The sequence below is a fragment of the Oncorhynchus keta genome, chromosome 23 (genome assembly GCF_023373465.1).
Source record: "Oncorhynchus keta strain PuntledgeMale-10-30-2019 chromosome 23, Oket_V2, whole genome shotgun sequence".
Lineage (NCBI taxonomy): Eukaryota > Metazoa > Chordata > Actinopteri > Salmoniformes > Salmonidae > Oncorhynchus > Oncorhynchus keta.
The window spans coordinates 9,219,110-9,239,827 of record NC_068443.1 but is presented as its reverse complement, the minus strand read 5'-3'; the positions used below and the strand labels follow the sequence as shown (position 1 = coordinate 9,239,827).

Here is a 20,718-nt window from a genome sequence, read left to right as displayed (position 1 = left end):
AGAAATAAAATAGAATGGTTAAATACAAAATATCTCTTAAAATATACTTTATTTTGTACATTATGCAAACTGATTAACAATTCAATGATAACAAAAATGTATATTTAGTGAAATGTAGTCACTTAACACGATACACATGTATGGCCACTAATATTTTCTATGAAATAAGCACCCGCCCACCAGCATACCCTCATACATCTCCATTTAGCTACAGGATGATTCAAACGATGACTCGTTAAAATGTTACGTCCCAAATGGCACCCAATTCCCTATTTAGTGCACTACTTTTAACCAGTGCCCATGGGGCTCTGGTCTAATGTAGTGCACTATATAGGGAATAGGGTGCCATTATTGACTTGGTAATAATTAGATTCCTGACAATGGTTCCCAGCTCCACTGACTATGCAACTAAGCTGTTTGTACGACAATATTGCTCTTATCTTTTTACTATGTCCATATAATTATTGTTTACAACTCAAAACTAGCACACTCCATACCATTATTGCTTCCTGAAATTACCTGGGAAATAGAGCTAATATACTACCCAGATAGATCTTTTTAAAACATTGATTTCACTGCCCAGTGGTCTTGTAACCTGATCCAGTCGATAATGAAATGCACATCTGTATACAGAAGGCAACGCCTGGTCCCAGATCTGTTTGTGCTCTTGTCAATACCATTGCACATTGTCAAGCCAATGAGTGACAAGGAGTTGGCATGACAGCACAAACAGACTGTCACCTAGGTAACCCCCACCCCCCATAACGTAGAACCAATGCCTCACAAAATATATTTAACTGATTTATCATTTCTCCATATCAGGGTTTGGGTCAATTCAAATTGAAGTTACTCAATTCAGGAAGTGAACATTCATAAATGGAAAAACGTGTTTTAATAAATAGCTTCTCCTTTTCAATTTTTTGAGAAATCATTGAAAATAGATTGGAATTTCAGTTTACTTTCTGAAACGAATGACTTGAATTTGAATTGACCCTTAACCCTGACATCTGGTAGGAATAGAGTCACTCTTCATTGAAGAGCTCTATGGATTATGATTACAGTGTACGGGAAAGCGATGAGACAGACAGGCCACAATGTAACAAAATAATAATAGACTGATTGATTGGTTGATTGGTTGATTGACGGATTGATCGATCGATTCATCTGAAAATTAAAACAGTTCTCGAGCCAAAGACATTAATGTCCAATATAATACATTTCTCACTTCTCTCTGTCCATAACAATCAAATGTAAATATTTTGGTGTAATCGACTGAACGTAACAGAACAGCTCTTATGACTCCTATGTCTACTTGGTTGTGTAAAACGTGTTTACATTCATATCTAAACAGCTCGCCCATAAACAAACAGACTCACACAGCATGTGAACGATGAGTCAGCTAACTGTATTCACTATGGACATTTTTTTTAGGTTGTTATACACATGACAGAATTGCATAATGTCTGCCAATGAAAAGCATCTAGGAGAGTAGAATAATAAAGTCAATGAAAAGCATCTGGGAGGGTAGAATAAGCCAATAAAAAGCATCGGGAGGGTAGAATAAGCCAATAAAAAGCATCGGGAGGGTAGAATAAGCCAATGAAAAGCATCGGGAGGGTAGAATAAGAAAGGATAAAGAACAAGCTGCTACAATAACACTAGAAATGAGTCCCAAACTACCTTTGACCAGGGCCCAGTAGTGCACTATATAGAGAGTAGGGTACCATTTTGGGCCCCTCCTAGGATGGGTTGGGGGGAGATAAAGGGGAGATGGGGGGGATAGATGGAAGCTGCCCCTAGGTGGGGGACACCTCCCTTTTGGCAGTGGAACACTCTTAGCACTCAACGACGCCGAGGGTGAGGGTGTACACAATGCTGTTGTCGGAGAAGAAGGCCGTTTCTGTGTTTGGGATGAGATGAAGGCATTCTAGTGGGTAGCCAGGTCACAGTGTTGGAGGGAGCTAAACCTCAGATGGAGAAAGATGACGGGCGTCTCAGTCTCTCTCCACTTTAATCCACTGGGCTTGGGTCTCAGGCCTCTGGTAGAATACACAGAAAGAAGGGATACACTAGATCATTTAGAGTGAATATATTTGTGTCCCAAATGGCACCCTATTCCCTATCAAGTGTACTACATTTGAGTTTCCCTTTAAAATTAGTACACAAAATAAGTAATAGGGTTCCATTTTGGACGTAGACTATATCATGTGACAGTCCTCATAACATGTCCAAAATGTATTTCACACACATAAAAAATGTCTTCAAAATTAATGAAAATAATGTAATATCAGTCGTGTGTGGTGGTAGATTTGAATTGTAGGTCAAATAGCCCCCTCTTGTGGGAAGAGTCCATAATAACAGCCACAATTCACTGCTTGAAATACATGCACCATAAATTATAACTCATTATAGTCACAACCAACAATGTTTGTGTAGTCACAGTTGGCAGTGACAAAAGTATCACAAATGTGTAACAAACAAAACATGAAACTATTCATTCCTGGTGAAACACTCTCTTATTCAGAATTAACATGTAACACAGCTCGACAGAAAAAAAACTTGAACAAAAAATAAATGCATCAAGTAGCTACCCGAGACAGATGACACCTCCTCGTCTTGCAACACTGTTTCTTCAGAGGCCTCTCGATCGTCCTCTATCTTGACCTCTCTATCGTCCACTGTGTCACTCTGGGAGGGAGCAGGGAGGACAGCGTTCTCTTCCACTTGTTCAACGCCACGGCTGGCCTCCCCCTCCGCCTCCACGTCCACCTCCCCAGAGTCTGTGCTCCTGATGCTGAGTCTCATGCGGGACACCGAGTCCACCACCTTCATCCGAGCCAGGCGCTCTATCACCCCCTGGTGGCTGGGCGAGGCAGCTAGCTTGTCCTGCAGGGCCTCTATGTGCTGTGAGGCACCTCTGCCCCACCTCTCTCCCTCCAGACTGTGAGACAGCTTCTGGTCGGGGTTCATGGGGACCGAAAGTGGTAGTCTGTCTGGCGGAAACTCCAGCATACCTGGAGTTTCTCGACCCAGTTGGGTCCATTTGGCACTCCTGATGCGCTCTGGCGTATCCTGTGGCGGCTCATTTTCTTGTAACTCCTGCCCACTGTCAGGCACCTTAGACGCTGTAGACCGCAGTTCCCCAGACTCTGTATCTCTCACATGTGTTTGTAATGTCTGTTCGTTTGCATTGCTTCTTTCTGGATCTTCTCCAGCAGTGGCTTCACTCTCTCTTAATTCAATCTCATCTGTTGCTGGCTCTCTAGCCCTCCGCTCCCCTGTAACTAGGGACTCTGCAGGCACATCAATCCCTAATATCCTGGCTGCCCTCTCCTCTATGGATTCGTTCTCTGGGATTCCCTCGGCACATTTCACTTCGTATAGATTGTTGAGATCCTTGGTTGCTTGGTTTGGATTGGTCTTCTCAGCAGCAGCGCACCCACCCACATTCTTATCATCTGTGAGTGACAGCTGCTCCCTCCAATCTTGACACGGAGTCTGAGTCTCTGAACGATTCGAGCAAGAGACGGAAGATAGCTTTGTGTCTACTTCGTCCTCAGCTGGTTCTTCATATGTTTCAGCTCCTTGTGGACTATCACTGTCACCGACGATCGTGGCGCTACTTTGATCAGACAAGTCTGGGCTTGACTCCTCATGGAGCGGAGACATTGGGCTTGGTCTGGACATCTGGCTCTCGCTCTCTTTTTTACAAATGGGGCATTCCTCTTCAGAGTCTAGACTGGCGCCCCCTGGAGGCACTGCATTGCCTCTACCACCACCAAGTTTAGATTTGGCCGTCAAAGTTTTGTTAACTTCTGTTGAGTCTCGGGTCTTTTGTAAAGACTGACATATGTCCTCATAATCAGGGGGGCTCGTAAGTGTGGAGGCGTCCTGCATCGGCTGCCTATCTGCCCAGGGGACTTCTGCTGCCGTGTGCGTTGTTGGCGTCGTTGGGCTTAAGTCTCTGATATCGCTGGGATCACTAGGAGAGTCAATAAAGTCACTAGGGCCGGTAAAGTCACAAGGCGGTGGTGTCTCCGAAGGCGAAGAGAGGTCTAGCTTCACTGACCTGCCACTGCAGCTACTTCTCCTCTGTGACAAATTCGAAACAACCCTGTATTCTCTGAATCCTGTAGGATCGCGTGGTGGGACAGGGAGCTCCTCTCTTAGCTGCTTGCTGAATGTCACTGACTTTCTTTCAGCGGGTCTTGAGAAGGCGCTCTTGACCTCCCTGTACTCTGGGTCGACGGACACAGTCCAGCTCTCGATACTGCGCCTAAGGCTGCTGGGTTTGCTGAGCCCCGCCTCCCCCGCTAGCCTTATCTTGATCCGCTCAGGGATCTGCACAGCGCCGCCATTGTTGGGAACGTTATTGCTGGCAGTGCCTAGCTCTAAGATGTCTTTGTATGCCTCGTTGAGGTCCTCGATGCACTGGTCAACACTGGGCCTCTTGCTGCTCTGCTGCTGTGGTTGTTGCTGTTGATCCTGGAGCTCTTTGTTGATAGTCTCCAGCTCCTCGATGGCGTCCCATGGCCGTCTGCTGACGGGCTTCAGCAGGAACTGACCGAAGCCCTCCTGCCCACTGCAGGTCTCTGCTGGTTTGACCTCCATCGTGTTTCCTGAGGGTGGTGGTGGTGGTGGTGGCGCTGCTGTTGGCGGCTGAGCTGTGCTCTTGTTCAGCTGGCTGGAGATTGAGAAAGTGGCCGTCCTGGAAAAGGCGCTGTTGCTGGATGGTTTCAGGCTCTTCACCCCTTTTATGGGATAGCTGAATGCAGTGCTGCCCACACTGCTAGGGTCTGGGGTGACGCCAGGGTCGGGGGATCCTGGGGCAGGGACTTGAGGGTCTTGTGCTTCCTTGTTTTCAGTACCTGGAGGAGGAGGAGGGGGAGGCTGACGCTTTCTGGCCTCTGGGCTAGTTTGAGTCTCCTGGTCACGGTACTGGTTCCCAGGCCAGGATCCCGAGAGTTTCAGCTCCTTGTGATGGTTTATTTTGGGGGGTTTAATGGGGAGTTTTCTCACTATTTTGCTGCTTGATCTGCTGCTCGCTATGCTACCGGTTAGTGCTTGCAGCTCAGCCTCTGCTGAAGATGTGCTTTGGAGACTTTGGTTTGTTAAGTGGCCAGTTTTGTTCTCGCTCGGACTGTCCACTGGGCTTGGTGGCCGGACTGGGCTTGGCGGCTTCTCATCATTGTTGTTTTGATCATGGGACGTACTGCCCGGCGTTGGGGGGATGGGAACAGACACCAAACAGAATATTGTTTCGCTAAGTTTCTTTTTTACGCTCTTTTTCTCTACTTTCTCTGCTTTCTCTGAGGAGTCAGGCTTTCTTGGTTTCTCTTTCTCTGAGGAGTCAGGCTTTCTTGGTTTCTCTTTCTCTGAGGAGTCAGGCTTTCTTGGTTTCTCTTTCTCTGAGGAGTCAGGCTCTTTCTTTTTCACTTGAGTCACAGTTTCTGACACACCTTGGTCCACAAGCCTGATCTGCTGAGGGGGCGGTCTAACCTGAAAAGCAGTTGGATAGTTACCACAGCTCTGGTCAGGAGCTACACTGTCTACACTTCCTTTGTTTATTAAACCCCTGTGGCACCATCTAGTACTACTACCGTCGTTGTCATTGACAGATGTCTTGCGGCTGTCGGTATTGAGAGATAGCCCATGTGGGGGGGAAAAGGCACTATCATGTGTGGATTGTCCTAAAACCTTAGCGCAGGGAATCTCTTTGTTGATGTTTCGGATAAGCTTGTCCGAGTCAGTGAGAGAATTTCCACCAGGCCCTCCTGAGATGTGTCTCACTCGCGGATCATCAAAGGGTAAATAGTGAACATGCCCCAGATGTTCCTCGGTGTATCCAGGGTTAAGATTTGGGTTAGAGTTAACCTGTTTCCTGTAGGGTATACCTCGATCCCCATAGTGTTCCAGCCACGACCCTCCTGTCTGTCTGGAAAACCACCTTCCCGTCTCTGAGCTCACAGGCATCTGCATCTGTATCTGCATCTCCCCCCTCCACTTATAGTTCACCACTTCATTGCGGTTGATTGGGCCTCCCCTGATTGGGGGAGGGGCTCTCTTATAAGACGGGGGCGGGATGTAACCGGGGGGCTCCATGCCAAAGATTGCGGAGTGTTGTGCGAAATAGTCTTGTCTCTGCAGTTCTCCACCCCTTGGGTGATAGACAGGCCTGTTGTCCTTCTGTTGTTTGGACGCATTCTGCTCATCTACTACAGCTACAGAAAGCATCTCCTGGCTACCCCTAGTCTGCTGGTGTATCTCGTACGACGGAGGCTTGACAGGCCTGCTGAACCTGGGCTTTGGTAAAAGTGCAACATGACCGCCGCTTTGCCAACTGTTTCTGGCCCACCGGTCCCGGCCGACTGCGGCGCTGTGGTAATACCTACTATAAGGCCCGGAAAAGACGGTGCTGTTCACTCTCTGTCTATCAACCTGGCCCGGTCGAAGCTGGACACTGACCAAGCTGGACTGTGTGTCTGTGTGTTCAGTAGTCCCATCAGGCGACAGCACTCTGGGGAGGGACTGGGACTTTCCTCTGGTTCTGGGAAGGATAAAACCAGCCATCTCTGGAGTCCTCAGGCGGTGCTGCTGGTCCTGAGCCCACCTCTCGCCCTCCCCATCCGACAGCTGCCTCCCCAGCCCCACTGCAGGCTTCCACTCCTCTGTGCCCAGGCTCTGGCACTTCCGCTCCCCAGTCACCCCAGTCACCCCAGTCAATACCCTCAGCTGTCCAGGAGCCGCGTCAGCTTCCCTCAGCCAGGAGATGGGGGTGTCATCCCATAGCTGCTTCTGTTGCTGCTTCTCCCTCTCCCCCCTGTGGTCCTCTGCTATCAGGGCCTGTGGCCTCCATGCCACCTCAGAGGCCTTCAGAAAGCTAGCGGACGCTCTCAGCTCCCGGCCATCGGCGTAATCCAGAAGGACACTGAAGTCCTGGCCTCTCCTCCTCCAGTAGGAGACATCCCTCTCATCCAACTGCTCTCTTCTCTCGATCTGCTCAGAATAGGTTAAGCTGGGAGCGTCATAGAACCTGGAAAGACAACAAAGCACAATTGGTTGGTGATCATCATATAATGAGAATAGAAAAAGAAGAAAGAGAAAGAACCATGAAGTGTTAAGGTTCTGCAGTTATAATACTGTACCTTCATTAATATGAAAAATGTTATATTTGAACCCATGTCTTACATAGGAAAATCTACAAATATTATAAACAGTGAACATGTTGGTTGTAATACATACAACCTGGATATAGGATAAACTTGGTTTTTGCACATAACACCAAAAATAACAAAACTCTTGAAGCATTTACGTTCGTAAATGTATAAGCTTGTAATACCAACATAATTCAGTTAACCTCCCTTAGATTTGTAATGATAAAGTCTGCTGACCTTTCCATGACCTGCCAGTCTATAACTGCATCCCAATTGGCACCCTATAGTTGCATCCCAATTGGTAAGCTATAGTTGCATCCCAATTGGCACCTTACTCCCTCTGTAGTGCAGTAGGCCCTGGTCAAAGGTAGTGCACTATATAGGTAGTATGGAGACAAATGGAAGACATTCTAAAACGGAGTCTCAGATGCAACATCTGACGCCCACAAAACAAGATCAAACAACAACAAAAAATCATGAATGAGCTTTATCTGGAACGCTCTCTTATGGAACCATACCAGCGTTCCATACTCTGTTTACCTGTGATGACACAATGCTGACCAGCCTGCCATGCTTTTATACGATCTGAGAGATATTGATAACTGTGACATTTTAAATGCTGGTATGTCTGGCTAGCCTCCAAGCTGATGTTTTGGCTTTGGGAGTGAAGAAGAGTTTTACATCCCAAATGGCATCCTGTTCCTTATATAGTGCAGTACATAGGGAATAAGGTGTGATTTGGGACGTAGCCTAGGAATCAATATCTCCATCTCCAATCCAAGAGGGCGGAGTCAGGCAACACACATATATCTGACGGAAGTGCTTGAGTCAGCGGCTCCCAACTCCCTTGAAGATGCCGTGAAATTGTGCGGCTGCTGCAATATGATCTGCATATTAGAACACACGCTGACCTTAATTCAGAAAGCTGGGTGTTCGTTCCCTATATAGTGCCCTACTTTTCACCGGGGTCCATAGGGCTCTCTGGTCAAAAGTAGTGCACTATGCAGGGAATAGGGTGCCATTTGAAGTGCTTTGAAAGGCTGTTCATGACACACATCAACACCATCATCCCAGACACCCCGAACCCACACTCAATTTCCATACCGCCCCAACAGATCCACAGATGACGCAATCTCAATTGCTCTTCACACTGCCCTCTTCCACATGGACAAGAGGAAAATAACTATGTGAGAAAGCTGTTCATTGACTAAAGCTCAGCGTTCAACACCATAGCCCCCTCCAAGCTTATCACTAAGCTTTGGGAAACCTGGGACTGAACACTTCCGTCTGCAACTGGATCCTAGACTTCCTGACGGGCCGGCCCCAGGTGATGAGGGTAGGCAACACCACCTCCGCCACGCAACACGGGGGCCCCTCAGGGATGTGTGCTTAGTCCCCTTCTGTGCTCCCTGTTCACCCCCGACTGATGATCGTAGACTATAGGAGAAAGATCGGAGAACACACCCCCATCCACATCGACAGGGCTGTTGTGGAGCGGGTTGAGAGCTTCAAGTTCTTTGGCGTCCACATCGCTAAGGAGTTAACCTGGTCCACATACACCCACAAAGTCGTGAAGAGTGTACGGCAGTGCCTCTTCCCCCTCAAGAGGCTGAAAAGATTTGGCATGAGCCCTCAGATCCTCAAAAGGTTTTACAGCTGCACCATCGAGAGCATCTTGACTGGCTGCATCACCGCTTTGTATGGCAATTGCATCGTCCTTGACCGCAAAGCTCTACAGAGGGTGGTGCGGACAGCCCAATACATCACTGGGGCCGAAATCCCTGCCATCCAAGACCTCTATACCGGCAGTGTCAGAGGAAGGCCCAAAAATTCCCAAAGACTCTAACCACCCAAGCCATAGACTGCTCACTCTGTTATCATCCAGCAAACGGTACTGGCGTATCACTCTCAGACCAACAGGCTCCTTCTACCCCCAGGCCATAAGCCATAGCCAGACTGCTAAATAGCCAGACTGCTAAATAGTAAATTAATGGTACCCAAACTATATGCACTAACCCTACGCACACTCACTATACATACATATCATATACACACTCACTAGACTATATATACACACTATATACAGTGGGGCAAAAAAGTATTTAGTCAGCCACCAATTGTGCAAGTTCTCCCACTTAAAAAGATGAGAGAGGCCTGTAATTTTCATCATAGGTAAACTTCAACTATGACAGAATAAATGAGAAGAAAAAAATCCAGAAAATCACATTGTAGAATTATGGTGGAAAATAAGTATTTGGTCACCTTCTGGCTCTCACAGACCTGTAACTTCTTCTTTAAGAGGCTCCTCTGTTCTCCACTCGTTACCTGTATCAATGGCACCTGTTTGAACTTGTTGTCAGTACAAAAGACACCTGTCCACAACCTCAAACAGTCACACTCCAAACTCCACTATGGCCAAGACCAAAGAGCTGTCAGGACACCAGAAACAAAATTGTAGACCTGCACCAGGCTGGGAAGACTGAATCTGCAATAGGTAAGCAGCATGGTTTGAAGAAATCAACTGTGGGAGCAATTATTAGGAAATGGAAGACATACAAGACCACTGATAATCTCCCTCGATCTGGGGCTCCACGCAAGATCTCACCCCGTGGGGTCAAAATGATCACAAGGACGGTGAAAAAAAAAAATCCCAGAACCACACGGGGGGACGTAGTGAATGACCTGCAGAGAGCTGGGACCAAAGTAACAAAGCCTACCATCAGTAACACACTACGCCGCCAGGGACTCAAAACCTGCAGTGCCAGACGTGTCCCCCTGCTTAAGCCAGTACATGTCCAGGCCCGTCTGAAGTTTGCTAGAGAGCATTTGGATGATCCAGAAGAAGATTGGGAGAATGTCATATGGTCAGAAACCAAAATATTACTTTTTGGTAAAAACTCAACTTGTCGTGTTTGGAGGACAAAGAATGCTGAGTTGCATCCAAAGAACACCATACCTACTGTGAAGTATGGGGGTGGAAACATCATGCTTTGGGGCTGTTTTTCTGCAAAGGGACCAGGACAACTGATCCGTGTAAAGGAAAGAATGAATGGGGCCATGTATTGTGAGATTTTGAGTGAAAACCTCCTTCCATCAGCAAAGGCATTGAAGATGAAACGTGGCTGGGTCTTTCAGCATGACAATGATCCCAAACACACCGCCCGGGCAACGAAGGAGTGGCTTCGTAAGAAGCATTTCAAGGTCCTGGAGTGGCCTAGCCAGTCTCCAGATCTCAACCCCATAGAACATCTTTGGAGGGAGTTGAAAGTCTGTGTTGCCCAGCAACAGCCCCAAAACATCACTGCTCTAGAGGAGATCTGCATGGATGAATGGGCCAAAATACCAGCAACAGTGTGTGAAAACCTTGTGAAGACTTACAGAAAACGTTTGACCTCTGTCATTGCCAACAAAGGGTATATAACAAACTATTGAGATAAACTTTTGTTATTGGCCAAATACTTATTTTCTACCATAATTTGCAAATAAATTCATTAAAAATCCTACAATGTGATTTTCTGGATTTTTTTTCTCATTTTGTCTGTCATAGTTGAAGTGTACCTATGATGAAAATTACAGGCCTCTCTCATCTTTTTAAGTGGGAGAACTTGCACAATTGGTGGCTGACTAAATACTTTTTTGCCCCACTGTAGCTCCACAGTGATCTGGTACTTCCTGTATATAGTTCCACATTGATCTGGTACTTCCTGTATATAGTTCCACATTGATCTGGTACTGGTATTTCCTGTATATAGCTCCACATTGATCTGGAACTGGTACTTCCTGTATATAGTTCCACATTGATCTGGTACTGGTACTTCCTGTATATAGCTCCACAGTGATCTGGTACTAGTACTTCCTGTATATAGTTCCACATTGATCTGGTACTGGTACTTCCTGTATATAGCTCCACATTGATCTGGTACTGGTACTTCCTGTATATAGTTCCACATTGATCTGGTACTGGTACTTCCTGTATATAGCTCCATTCTTTTGTATTGTATTTTATTCCTCTTGGGTTAGTTACTATTTTATTTTTTATTATTAATTTTAAACTCTGCATCGTTGGGAAAGGTTTGTAAGCAAACATTTCCCTGTTAAATCTACACCTGTTGTATTTGGCACATGCGATAAATACAATTGGATTTGATTTGATCCATTTGGAACGCAGCCCTGGTAAGATGCACTGCCTGTCTGTCTGTCTGTCTGTCTGTCTGCCTGCCTGCCTGCCTGCCGCTGAGCAGAAAAACGTAACTTTCCTTGTATATAACGTGCCAGTTACGTGATCATGTGATGTCAACACAAACAAGGTACCGCTGGCCCCCAGACATCTTCTTCACCAGGAGTTTGGTGTATTGTCCTCAGGACAATGTTACCGGGCAGGCACCAGGGCCCAAAATAAATAAAGCCAAACGATCCTTTGTCCCAGCGGCGCTACGGCTCCTGAATGTTTAAAACCACACGCAGCTAGTGGAGTTATGTCACACATGCAGCTAGTGGAGTTATGTCACACATGCAGCTAGTGGAGTTATGTCACACATGCAGCTAGTGGAGTTATGTCACACATGCAGCTAGTGGAGTTATGTCACACATGCAGCTAGTGGAGTTATGTCACACATGCAGCTAGTGGAGTTATGTTACACATGCAGCTAGTGGAGTTATGTCACACATGCAGCTAGTGGAGTTATGTCACACATGCAGCTAGTGGAGTTATGTCACACATGCAGCTAGTGGAGTTATGTCACACATGCAGCTAGTGGAGTTATGTCACACATGCAGCTAGTAGAGTTATGTCACACATGCAGCTAGTGGAGTTATGTCACACATGCAGCTAGTGGAGTTATGTCACACATGCAGCTAGTGGAGTTATGTCACACATGCAGCTAGTGGAGTTATGTCACACATGCAGCTAGTGGAGTTATGTTACACATGCAGCTAGTGGAGTTATGTTACACATGCAGCTAGTGGAGTTATGTTACACATGCAGCTAGTGGAGTTATGTTACACATGCAGCTAGTGGAGTTATGTCACACATGCAGCTAGTGGAGTTATGTCACACATGCAGCTAGTGGAGTTATGTCACACATGCAGCTAGTGGAGTTATGTCACACATGCAGCTAGTGGAGTTATGTTACACATGCAGCTAGTGGAGTTATGTCACACATGCAGCTGGTGGAGTTATGTCACACATGCAGCTAGTGGAGTTATGTCACACATGCAGCTAGTGGAGTTATGTTACACATGCAGCTAGTGGAGTTATGTCACACATGCAGCTAGTGGAGTTATGTCACACATGCAGCTAGTGGAGTTATGTTACACACGCAGCTAGTGGAGTTATGTTACACACGCAGCTAGTGGAGTTATGTTACACATGCAGCTAGTGGAGTTATGTCACACATGCAGCTAGTGGAGTTATGTCACACATGCAGCTAGTGGAGTTATGTCACACATGCAGCTAGTGGAGTTATGTTACACACGCAGCTAGTGGAGTTATGTTACACATGCAGCTAGTGGAGTTATGTCACACATGCAGCTAGTGGAGTTATGTCACACATGCAGCTAGTGGAGTTATGTCACACATGCAGCTAGTGGAGTTATGTCACACATGCAGCTAGTGGAGTTATGTCACACATGCAGCTAGTGGAGTTATGTCACACATGCAGCTAGTGGAGTTATGTCACACATGCAGCTAGTGGAGTTATGTCACACATGCAGCTGGTGGAGTTATGTCACACATGCAGCTAGTGGAGTTATGTCACACATGCAGCTAGTGGAGTTATGTCACACATGCAGCTAGTGGAGTTATGTCACACATGCAGCTAGTGGAGTTATGTTACACATGCAGCTAGTGGAGTTATGTTACACATGCAGCTGGTGGAGTTATGTCACACATGCAGCTGGTGGAGTTATGTCACACATGCAGCTAGTGGAGTTATGTCACACATGCAGCTAGTGGAGTTATGTCACACATGCAGCTAGTGGAGTTATGTTACACATGCAGCTAGTGGAGTTATGTTACACACGCAGCTAGTGGAGTTATGTCACACATGCAGCTAGTGGAGTTATGTCACACATGCAGCTAGTGGAGTTATGTCACACATGCAGCTAGTGGAGTTATGTCACACATGCAGCTAGTGGAGTTATGTCACACATGCAGCTAGTGGAGTTATGTCACACATGCAGCTAGTGGAGTTATGTTACACATGCAGCTAGTGGAGTTATGTCACACATGCAGCTAGTGGAGTTATGTCACACATGCAGCTAGTGGAGTTATGTCACACATGCAGCTAGTGGAGTTATGTTACACACGCAGCTAGTGGAGTTATGTTACACACGCAGCTAGTGGAGTTATGTTACACACGCAGCTAGTGGAGTTATGTCACACATGCAGCTAGTGGAGTTATGTTACACACGCAGCTAGTGGAGTTATGTCACACACGCAGCTAGTGGAGTTATGTTACACACGCAGCTAGTGGAGTTATGTTACACACGCAGCTAGTGGAGTTATGTTACACACGCAGCTAGTGGAGTTATGTTACACACGCAGCTAGTGGAGTTATGTCACACATGCAGCTAGTGGAGTTATGTTACACACGCAGCTAGTGGAGTTATGTTACACACGCAGCTAGTGGAGTTATGTTACACACGCAGCTAGTGGAGTTATGTTACACATGCAGCTAGTGGAGTTATGTCAGCAGCTAGTGGAGTTATGTCACACATGCAGCTAGTGGAGTTATGTTACACATGCAGCTAGTGGAGTTATGTCACACATGCAGCTAGTGGAGTTATGTCACACATGCAGCTGGTGGAGTTATGTCACACATGCAGCTAGTGGAGTTATGTTACACACGCAGCTAGTGGAGTTATGTCACACATGCAGCTAGTGGAGTTATGTCACACACGCAGCTAGTGGAGTTATGTTACACATGCAGCTAGTGGAGTTATGTTACACACGCAGCTAGTGGAGTTATGTTACACATGCAGCTAGTGGAGTTATGTCACACATGCAGCTAGTGGAGTTATGTCACACATGCAGCTAGTGGAGTTATGTTACACATGCAGCTAGTGGAGTTATGTCACACATGCAGCTGGTGGAGTTATGTCACACATGCAGCTAGTGGAGTTATGTTACACACGCAGCTAGTGGAGTTATGTCACACATGCAGCTAGTGGAGTTATGTCACACACGCAGCTAGTGGAGTTATGTTACACACGCAGCTAGTGGAGTTATGTTACACACGCAGCTAGTGGAGTTATGTTACACATGCAGCTAGTGGAGTTATGTCACACATGCAGCTAGTGGAGTTATGTCACACATGCAGCTAGTGGAGTTATGTTACACATGCAGCTAGTGGAGTTATGTCACACATGCAGCTAGTGGAGTTATGTTACACATGCAGCTAGTGGAGTTATGTCACACATGCAGCTAGTGGAGTTATGTCACACATGCAGCTGGTGGAGTTATGTCACACATGCAGCTAGTGGAGTTATGTCACACATGCAGCTAGTGGAGTTATGTCACACATGCAGCTAGTGGAGTTATGTCACACATGCAGCTAGTGGAGTTATGTCACACATGCAGCTAGTGGAGTTATGTTACACACGCAGCTAGTGGAGTTATGTTACACATGCAGCTAGTGGAGTTATGTCACACATGCAGCTAGTGGAGTTATGTTACACACGCAGCTAGTGGAGTTATGTTACACACGCAGCTAGTGGAGTTATGTTACACACGCAGCTAGTGGAGTTATGTCACACATGCAGCTAGTGGAGTTATGTCACACATGCAGCTAGTGGAGTTATGTCACACATGCAGCTGGTGGAGTTATGTCACACATGCAGCTAGTGGAGTTATGTCACACATGCAGCTAGTGGAGTTATGTCACACATGCAGCTAGTGGAGTTATGTCACACATGCAGCTAGTGGAGTTATGTCACACATGCAGCTAGTGGAGTTATGTTACACATGCAGCTAGTGGAGTTATGTTACACATGCAGCTAGTGGAGTTATGTTACACATGCAGCTAGTGGAGTTATGTTACACATGCAGCTAGTGGAGTTATGTTACACATGCAGCTAGTGGAGTTATGTTACACATGCAGCTAGTGGAGTTATGTCACACATGCAGCTAGTGGAGTTATGTCACACATGCAGCTAGTGGAGTTATGTCACACATGCAGCTAACACAGACATATGGACATGTCTGCTCTACCCAAAATTACAACCAATTAATTACAGCATTACCAAAAAAAATGAAAGAGGCAAGTAGAAGGGGGAAAAAGTAAGGAACTTGTATGTCGGCCCTGTATTAAAGAACATAAATGGTTGAAGAAAAGTGTGATAAATAAAAACATTTACCAATTTCATTTAAGGACCAAAAAACTGACAGCTGTGCCATATAAATTGCAAAATAGTTGTGAAGAGATGTTCGATGTACCCATTCCATGACACATGGTTTATGAATTGATACAAAACAACGCCGGATGCAAAACTCAAAACTTCCCATTTTTCAATTTAAATTATTATACAAAATTCTTGCAACAAATAAAATGTTAATTATATGGGGGATACAATCTTCCAGCTCTGCAGATTCTGCTGTGAAGAGGCAGTGTGTATAGTGTTTATAGTGTACAGTTGACATAGTAGATGACAGATTGTGCTGATGTGTATAGTGTATATAGTGTACAGTTGACATAGTAGATGACAGATTGTGCTGATGAGTATAGTGTATATAGTGTACAGATGGTCATTGATTGCTTATGAACTTTTGTTTCTACCTGTAGTTATTGTCTGTATGTGTCTCTATGTTTTGGCACAGAATTTACCCCACGAGGATAATAAAGACATTATCTTATTATCTTGCAGGGACAGACAACTCCTTAGTCTTATTTCTTAGCCATTTAATCCAATGCTACGAGGATCCCAAAATAGGATTTAATTTAATTGTGTAAAAAAATATAATCAAATAAAAAAAGAGTGTCCCTTCAGGCTGAGTGATGTACCTGATTATCGTAACATGGTCAGCCACATTCATACATGCTCTCAGTCCCATGGACAGCAGGCAGAGTGGCTGGGCCTGTTTTTATGAAGTTAAGTGTTGCTTCCCAAATTGCACCCTGGCTATTTAGGTTAGACCTCAACAGGAGACAGAGTAGAAGGATACTGTTCACCCACATTCAGTACGGTGATAATAGCAAATTCACTTGTTTCTGGATGTAAACTCAGACAATCATGTGTCTATGAAAAAAAAATAAAACAAACGCTAAAGTAATGATCACAGTTATCTGGCAATGAGTTATTTCAGTGAATGATCTGAACCGGCAATATACAGTCACATCTTGATCAACTTCACCTCTTTTTGCTTGTCTCCACCCCCCTCCAGCTGTCGCCCATCTTCCCCATTATATCCCCTGTGTATTTATACCTGTGTTCTCTGTTTGTCTGTTGCCAGTTCATCCTGTTTGTCAAGTCAACCAGGGGTTGTGTGTCTCAGCTCCTGCTTTTCCCAGTCTCTCTTTTTCTCGCCCTCCTGGTTTTGACTCTGAGCCCGCCTGCCTGACCACTCTGCCTGACCCTGACTCTGAGCCCGCCTGCCTGACCACTCTGCCTGACCCTGACTCTGAGCCCGCCTGCCTGACCACTCTGCCTGACCCTGACTCTGAGCCCGCCTGCCTGACCACTGCCTGACCCTGACTCTGAGCCCACCTGCCTGACCACTCTGCCTGACCCTGACTCTGAACCCGCCTGCCTGACCACTCTGCCTGACCCTGACTCTGAGCCCGCCTGCCTGACCACTGCCTGACCCTGACCCTGAGACTGCCTACCGACCTGTACCTTTGCCCCACCTCTGGATTACTGACCTCTGCCTGCCTTGACCTGCCTATTGCCTATTGCCAGACCATGTAAACAGCAGCACAGGACGCTGGGTAGAGAAGCTTACTGTACGTGATGCCTTGAGAGCGTAACCAACCACCACACTGTAAACAGCTCAGGCGCCCTGTACTGCACACACACCCTGCAGAGTGTGTGTGTGCAGTGCACAGAGCCTGAGCTGTTTACACTAATGTCTGTGTTGATAATACATATTACACACTGGATGGTAGTGTATAAACTGAATGCGTCTCAAATGGCATCCTATTCCCTATTTAGTGCACTACTTTTGACCAGGGCCCATAGGGCTTTAGGCTGTGTACCTGTCTGTGTCTTGGTAGAGATGCTTGTGGTGGAGGGGTGGACTGACCCAATGGAAAGACGAGTGCCCTCTTTAAACATGGGTTCACATCGCAATGTAAACAAGCCAACAGTGCAGAATGGCGGCAGCTGTACATTATTCCTCATATCACATCATAAAGCACCCTATTCCCTATATAGTGCACTACTTTTGACTAAGGACCATAGGGAATGTAGAGAATAGGGTGCCATTTGGAGCACAGACCTCATATTCGATCATATCACAGTGGTGCAGAAGCCTCAGTGTTCGTTCTTACAGCCCTGGAAGGAAGGAAATGAGGAGACAGAAGAAAACACCCTCCTGCGCAGTGCAGACGGAGTGGCTCGGCTTTACATGCAACGCCGATGGGTCCGGAGAGAAAGAAAATAAAAGGGAGGGAAGGTATGGAGTGGGGGGTCTCAAAAGAGAGAGAGATAAGGGGGGGGGACTCACCCGCTATCCGTGGCGAGAGAATCTCCCAGGGGCTGTGCTAGGCTGTCACCTAGGTTACCGCTGCCAGCTTCTTTTCTCCTTTGGTTCCTTTCCCCGCCGCTCTCATTGTCCCCGCTGCCGGGGTAGACCTTCGCCAGTAGTGCCTGCCTGCTGCTGCTCCTGAAGACACAGGCCCCCCTGTCTGCTGCCTGTTCATACCCGTTCAGTGAGCCAACACGACCAGGCCTCTGGTTCTCTGCCTCTGGGATTTCACGGTGGCAGTCGGTCGTGGCGGCGACGTGGTGCTGTTTCTCGCAAGGTGCGGAGGCGGATGAAGTTGAAGAGGGGCAGGGGACGCTTGTCTTGGGCAATTTGTATCCGTGAGAAATGAGGAGGTCGTCCACGCTGTACATGGTGCTGTGTGTCTCTCTGTCTGGCTTGGCAGCAGGAGGGCGAAGGGGTTTCTGCTGTTCTTATGCTCAGTGCTGCTGGTGGGAGCTGGAGCAGAGCTGTTCAGTAGAGGCCATCACTATGGGGAGAAGAGAAACGGTAACGTTTAGCTTTTAGCATCTCATCTTCAGAAATACAGATACCCAGTGCTTGTACGGGACACTAATGTAGGTACACTATACTGTAAATAAGGCGAGAACAAACAGGGAGAGTGAAACAGGAAGAAGATCACGTTCTGTCAGCGCTGTCCCAAAAGTGCACTACTATTGACCATCTACAGTATGTCCCAAATGGAATCCTATTCCCTACAGTATAAAGTGCACTACTATTGACCATCTACAGTATGTCCCCAATGGTATCCTATTCCCTACAGTATAAAGTGCACTACTATTGACCATCTACAGTATGTCCCAAATGGTATCCTATTCCCTACAGTATAAAGTGCACTACTATTGACCAGGGCTCAGGTCAAAAGCAGTGCCCTATAGAGGGAGCACGTGCCATTTTGGGATGCCATTTTGGGATGCAACTTAAGTGATCATGTCTTCACAGTACTGTGTGTATGAAATGATCAACAGTATGTTGGCTGCTGGAGAAAAGGGAAACAGCACAGATCTGAGGAAGCTCCCCTGGTCGGCAGCCACAATAATACATGTGTTTACATGCAGATTTCACATTAGTCACACAGTACACAGAATGTTCCTGTGGGACGACTTCACAGGATAAGAGGTCACTGGATACGTCCCAAATTGCACCCTAAGTGCACAACTTTTGACCAGAGCCCTACGGGACCTGGTTCAAAGTAGTGCACTATTTAGGGAAAGTAGTAGTGCACTAATAGGGTGCCATTTGGTTAGTAGACTATTTGTATTTGTAGATGTTCCTGTTTACAGCCCAGTTACAATGATCAAACTCACGGAAGTCAATCATTTTCTAAAACACGGAATCTCTTCTAAAAAAATATAATTAATTACGCGAAAATGTATTTCCCTAAATCCTATAAATGTATTTCCTGAAGCTAGGATAGAAGAGTTGCTTATAAAAACATCTGAAACCCTACTCTACTTCAAATAGTATCTTAAATGACCCCCCCCCCCAGCAGAAATAATTCGTAATGCCTTCCACTGCAGGATTCCTGGGCTATACTGTGGGTTTGGGTGTGTGTACTGTATCTGCATGTGTGATGTACGTGTGTTTCTCTCTCAACAGCCCAGCTTGCAAATACATTGCATTCGGAAAGTATTCAGACCCCTTGACTTTTTCCACATATTGTTACGTTAACAACGTTATTCTACAATTGATTAAATCGTTTTTTTACCCTCATAAATTTACACACAATGCCCCATAATGACGAAGCAAAAACAGGTTTTAAGAAATATACCATTTTCATAAGTATTCAGACCATTTACTCAGTACATTGAAGCCCCTTTGGCAGTTATTACATCCTTGTGTCTTCTTGGGTATGACGCTACGAGCTTGGCACACCTGTGTTTTGGGGAGTGTCTCCCATTCTTCTCTGCAGATCCTCTCAAGCTCTGTCAGGTTGGATGGGGAGCGTCGCTGCACAATTATTTTCAGGTCTCTCCAGAGATGTTCAACTCAGAGCTCTGGCTGTGCCACTCAAGGACATTCAGAGACTTGTCCCGAAGCCACTCCTGCGTTGTCTTGGCTGTGTGCTTTGGGTCGCTGTCCTGTTGGAAGGTGAACCTTCGCCCCAGTCGTAGGTCCTGAGTGCTCTGGAGCAGGTTTTCATCAAGGATCTCTCTGTACTTTGCTCCATTCATATTTCCCTCGATCCTGACTAGTCTCCCAGTCCCTGCCGCTGAAAAACATCCCCACAGCATGATGCTGCCACCACCATGCTTCAACATAGGGATGGTGCCAGGTTTCCTCCAGACGTGACTCTTGGCATTCAGGCCAAAGAGTTCAATCTTCGTTTCATCAGACCAGAGAATCTTGTTTCTCGTGGTCTGAGAGTCCTTTTGGTGTCTTTTGGCAAACTCAAAGCAGCTGTCATGTGCCTTTTACTGAGGGGTGGCTTCCGCCGAGCCACTCTACCATAAAGGCTTGATTGGTAGATTGCTGTAGAGATTAAATTCCTTCTGGAAGGTTCTCCCATCTCCACAGAGGAACTCTGGGGCACTGTCAGAGAGACCATGGGGTTCTTGGTCACCTCTCTGACCAAGGCCCTTCTCCCACGATTGCTCAGTTTGGCCGAGCGGCCAGCTCTTGAAAGAGTCTTGGTGGTTCCTAACTACTAGGCCACTGTGTTCTTGGGGACCTTCAATGCTGCAGGCATTTTTTTGGTACCCTTCCCCAGATCTGTACCTCGACACAATCCTGTCTTGGAGCTCTACGGCCAATTCCTTCCACCTCATGGCTTGGTAATTGCTCTGACATGCAAGGTCAACTGTGGGACCTTATATAGACAGGTGTGTGCCTTTCCAATGTCCAATCAATTGAATTTACCACAGG

General features: G+C 46.4%; 1 protein-coding gene across 1 annotated transcript in view; it reads right to left on the bottom strand.

Moving 5' to 3' along the window:
* Positions 1-1,775: 1,775 nt before the first annotated feature.
* Positions 1,776-20,718, bottom strand: part of LOC118401762 (junctional cadherin 5-associated protein-like) — a 28,804-nt gene continuing 9,861 nt past the window's right edge. The window contains exons 2-4 of the mRNA XM_035799351.2: positions 17,815-18,322; positions 2,592-7,033; positions 1,776-2,039 (exon numbers count right to left, since the gene is read on the bottom strand). Coding sequence (XP_035655244.1) covers positions 2,032-2,039; positions 2,592-7,033; positions 17,815-18,206 — 4,842 coding nt within the window. The 5' untranslated portion in view covers positions 18,207-18,322 and the 3' untranslated portion in view covers positions 1,776-2,031. The remainder of the gene's footprint in view (positions 2,040-2,591; positions 7,034-17,814; positions 18,323-20,718) is intronic.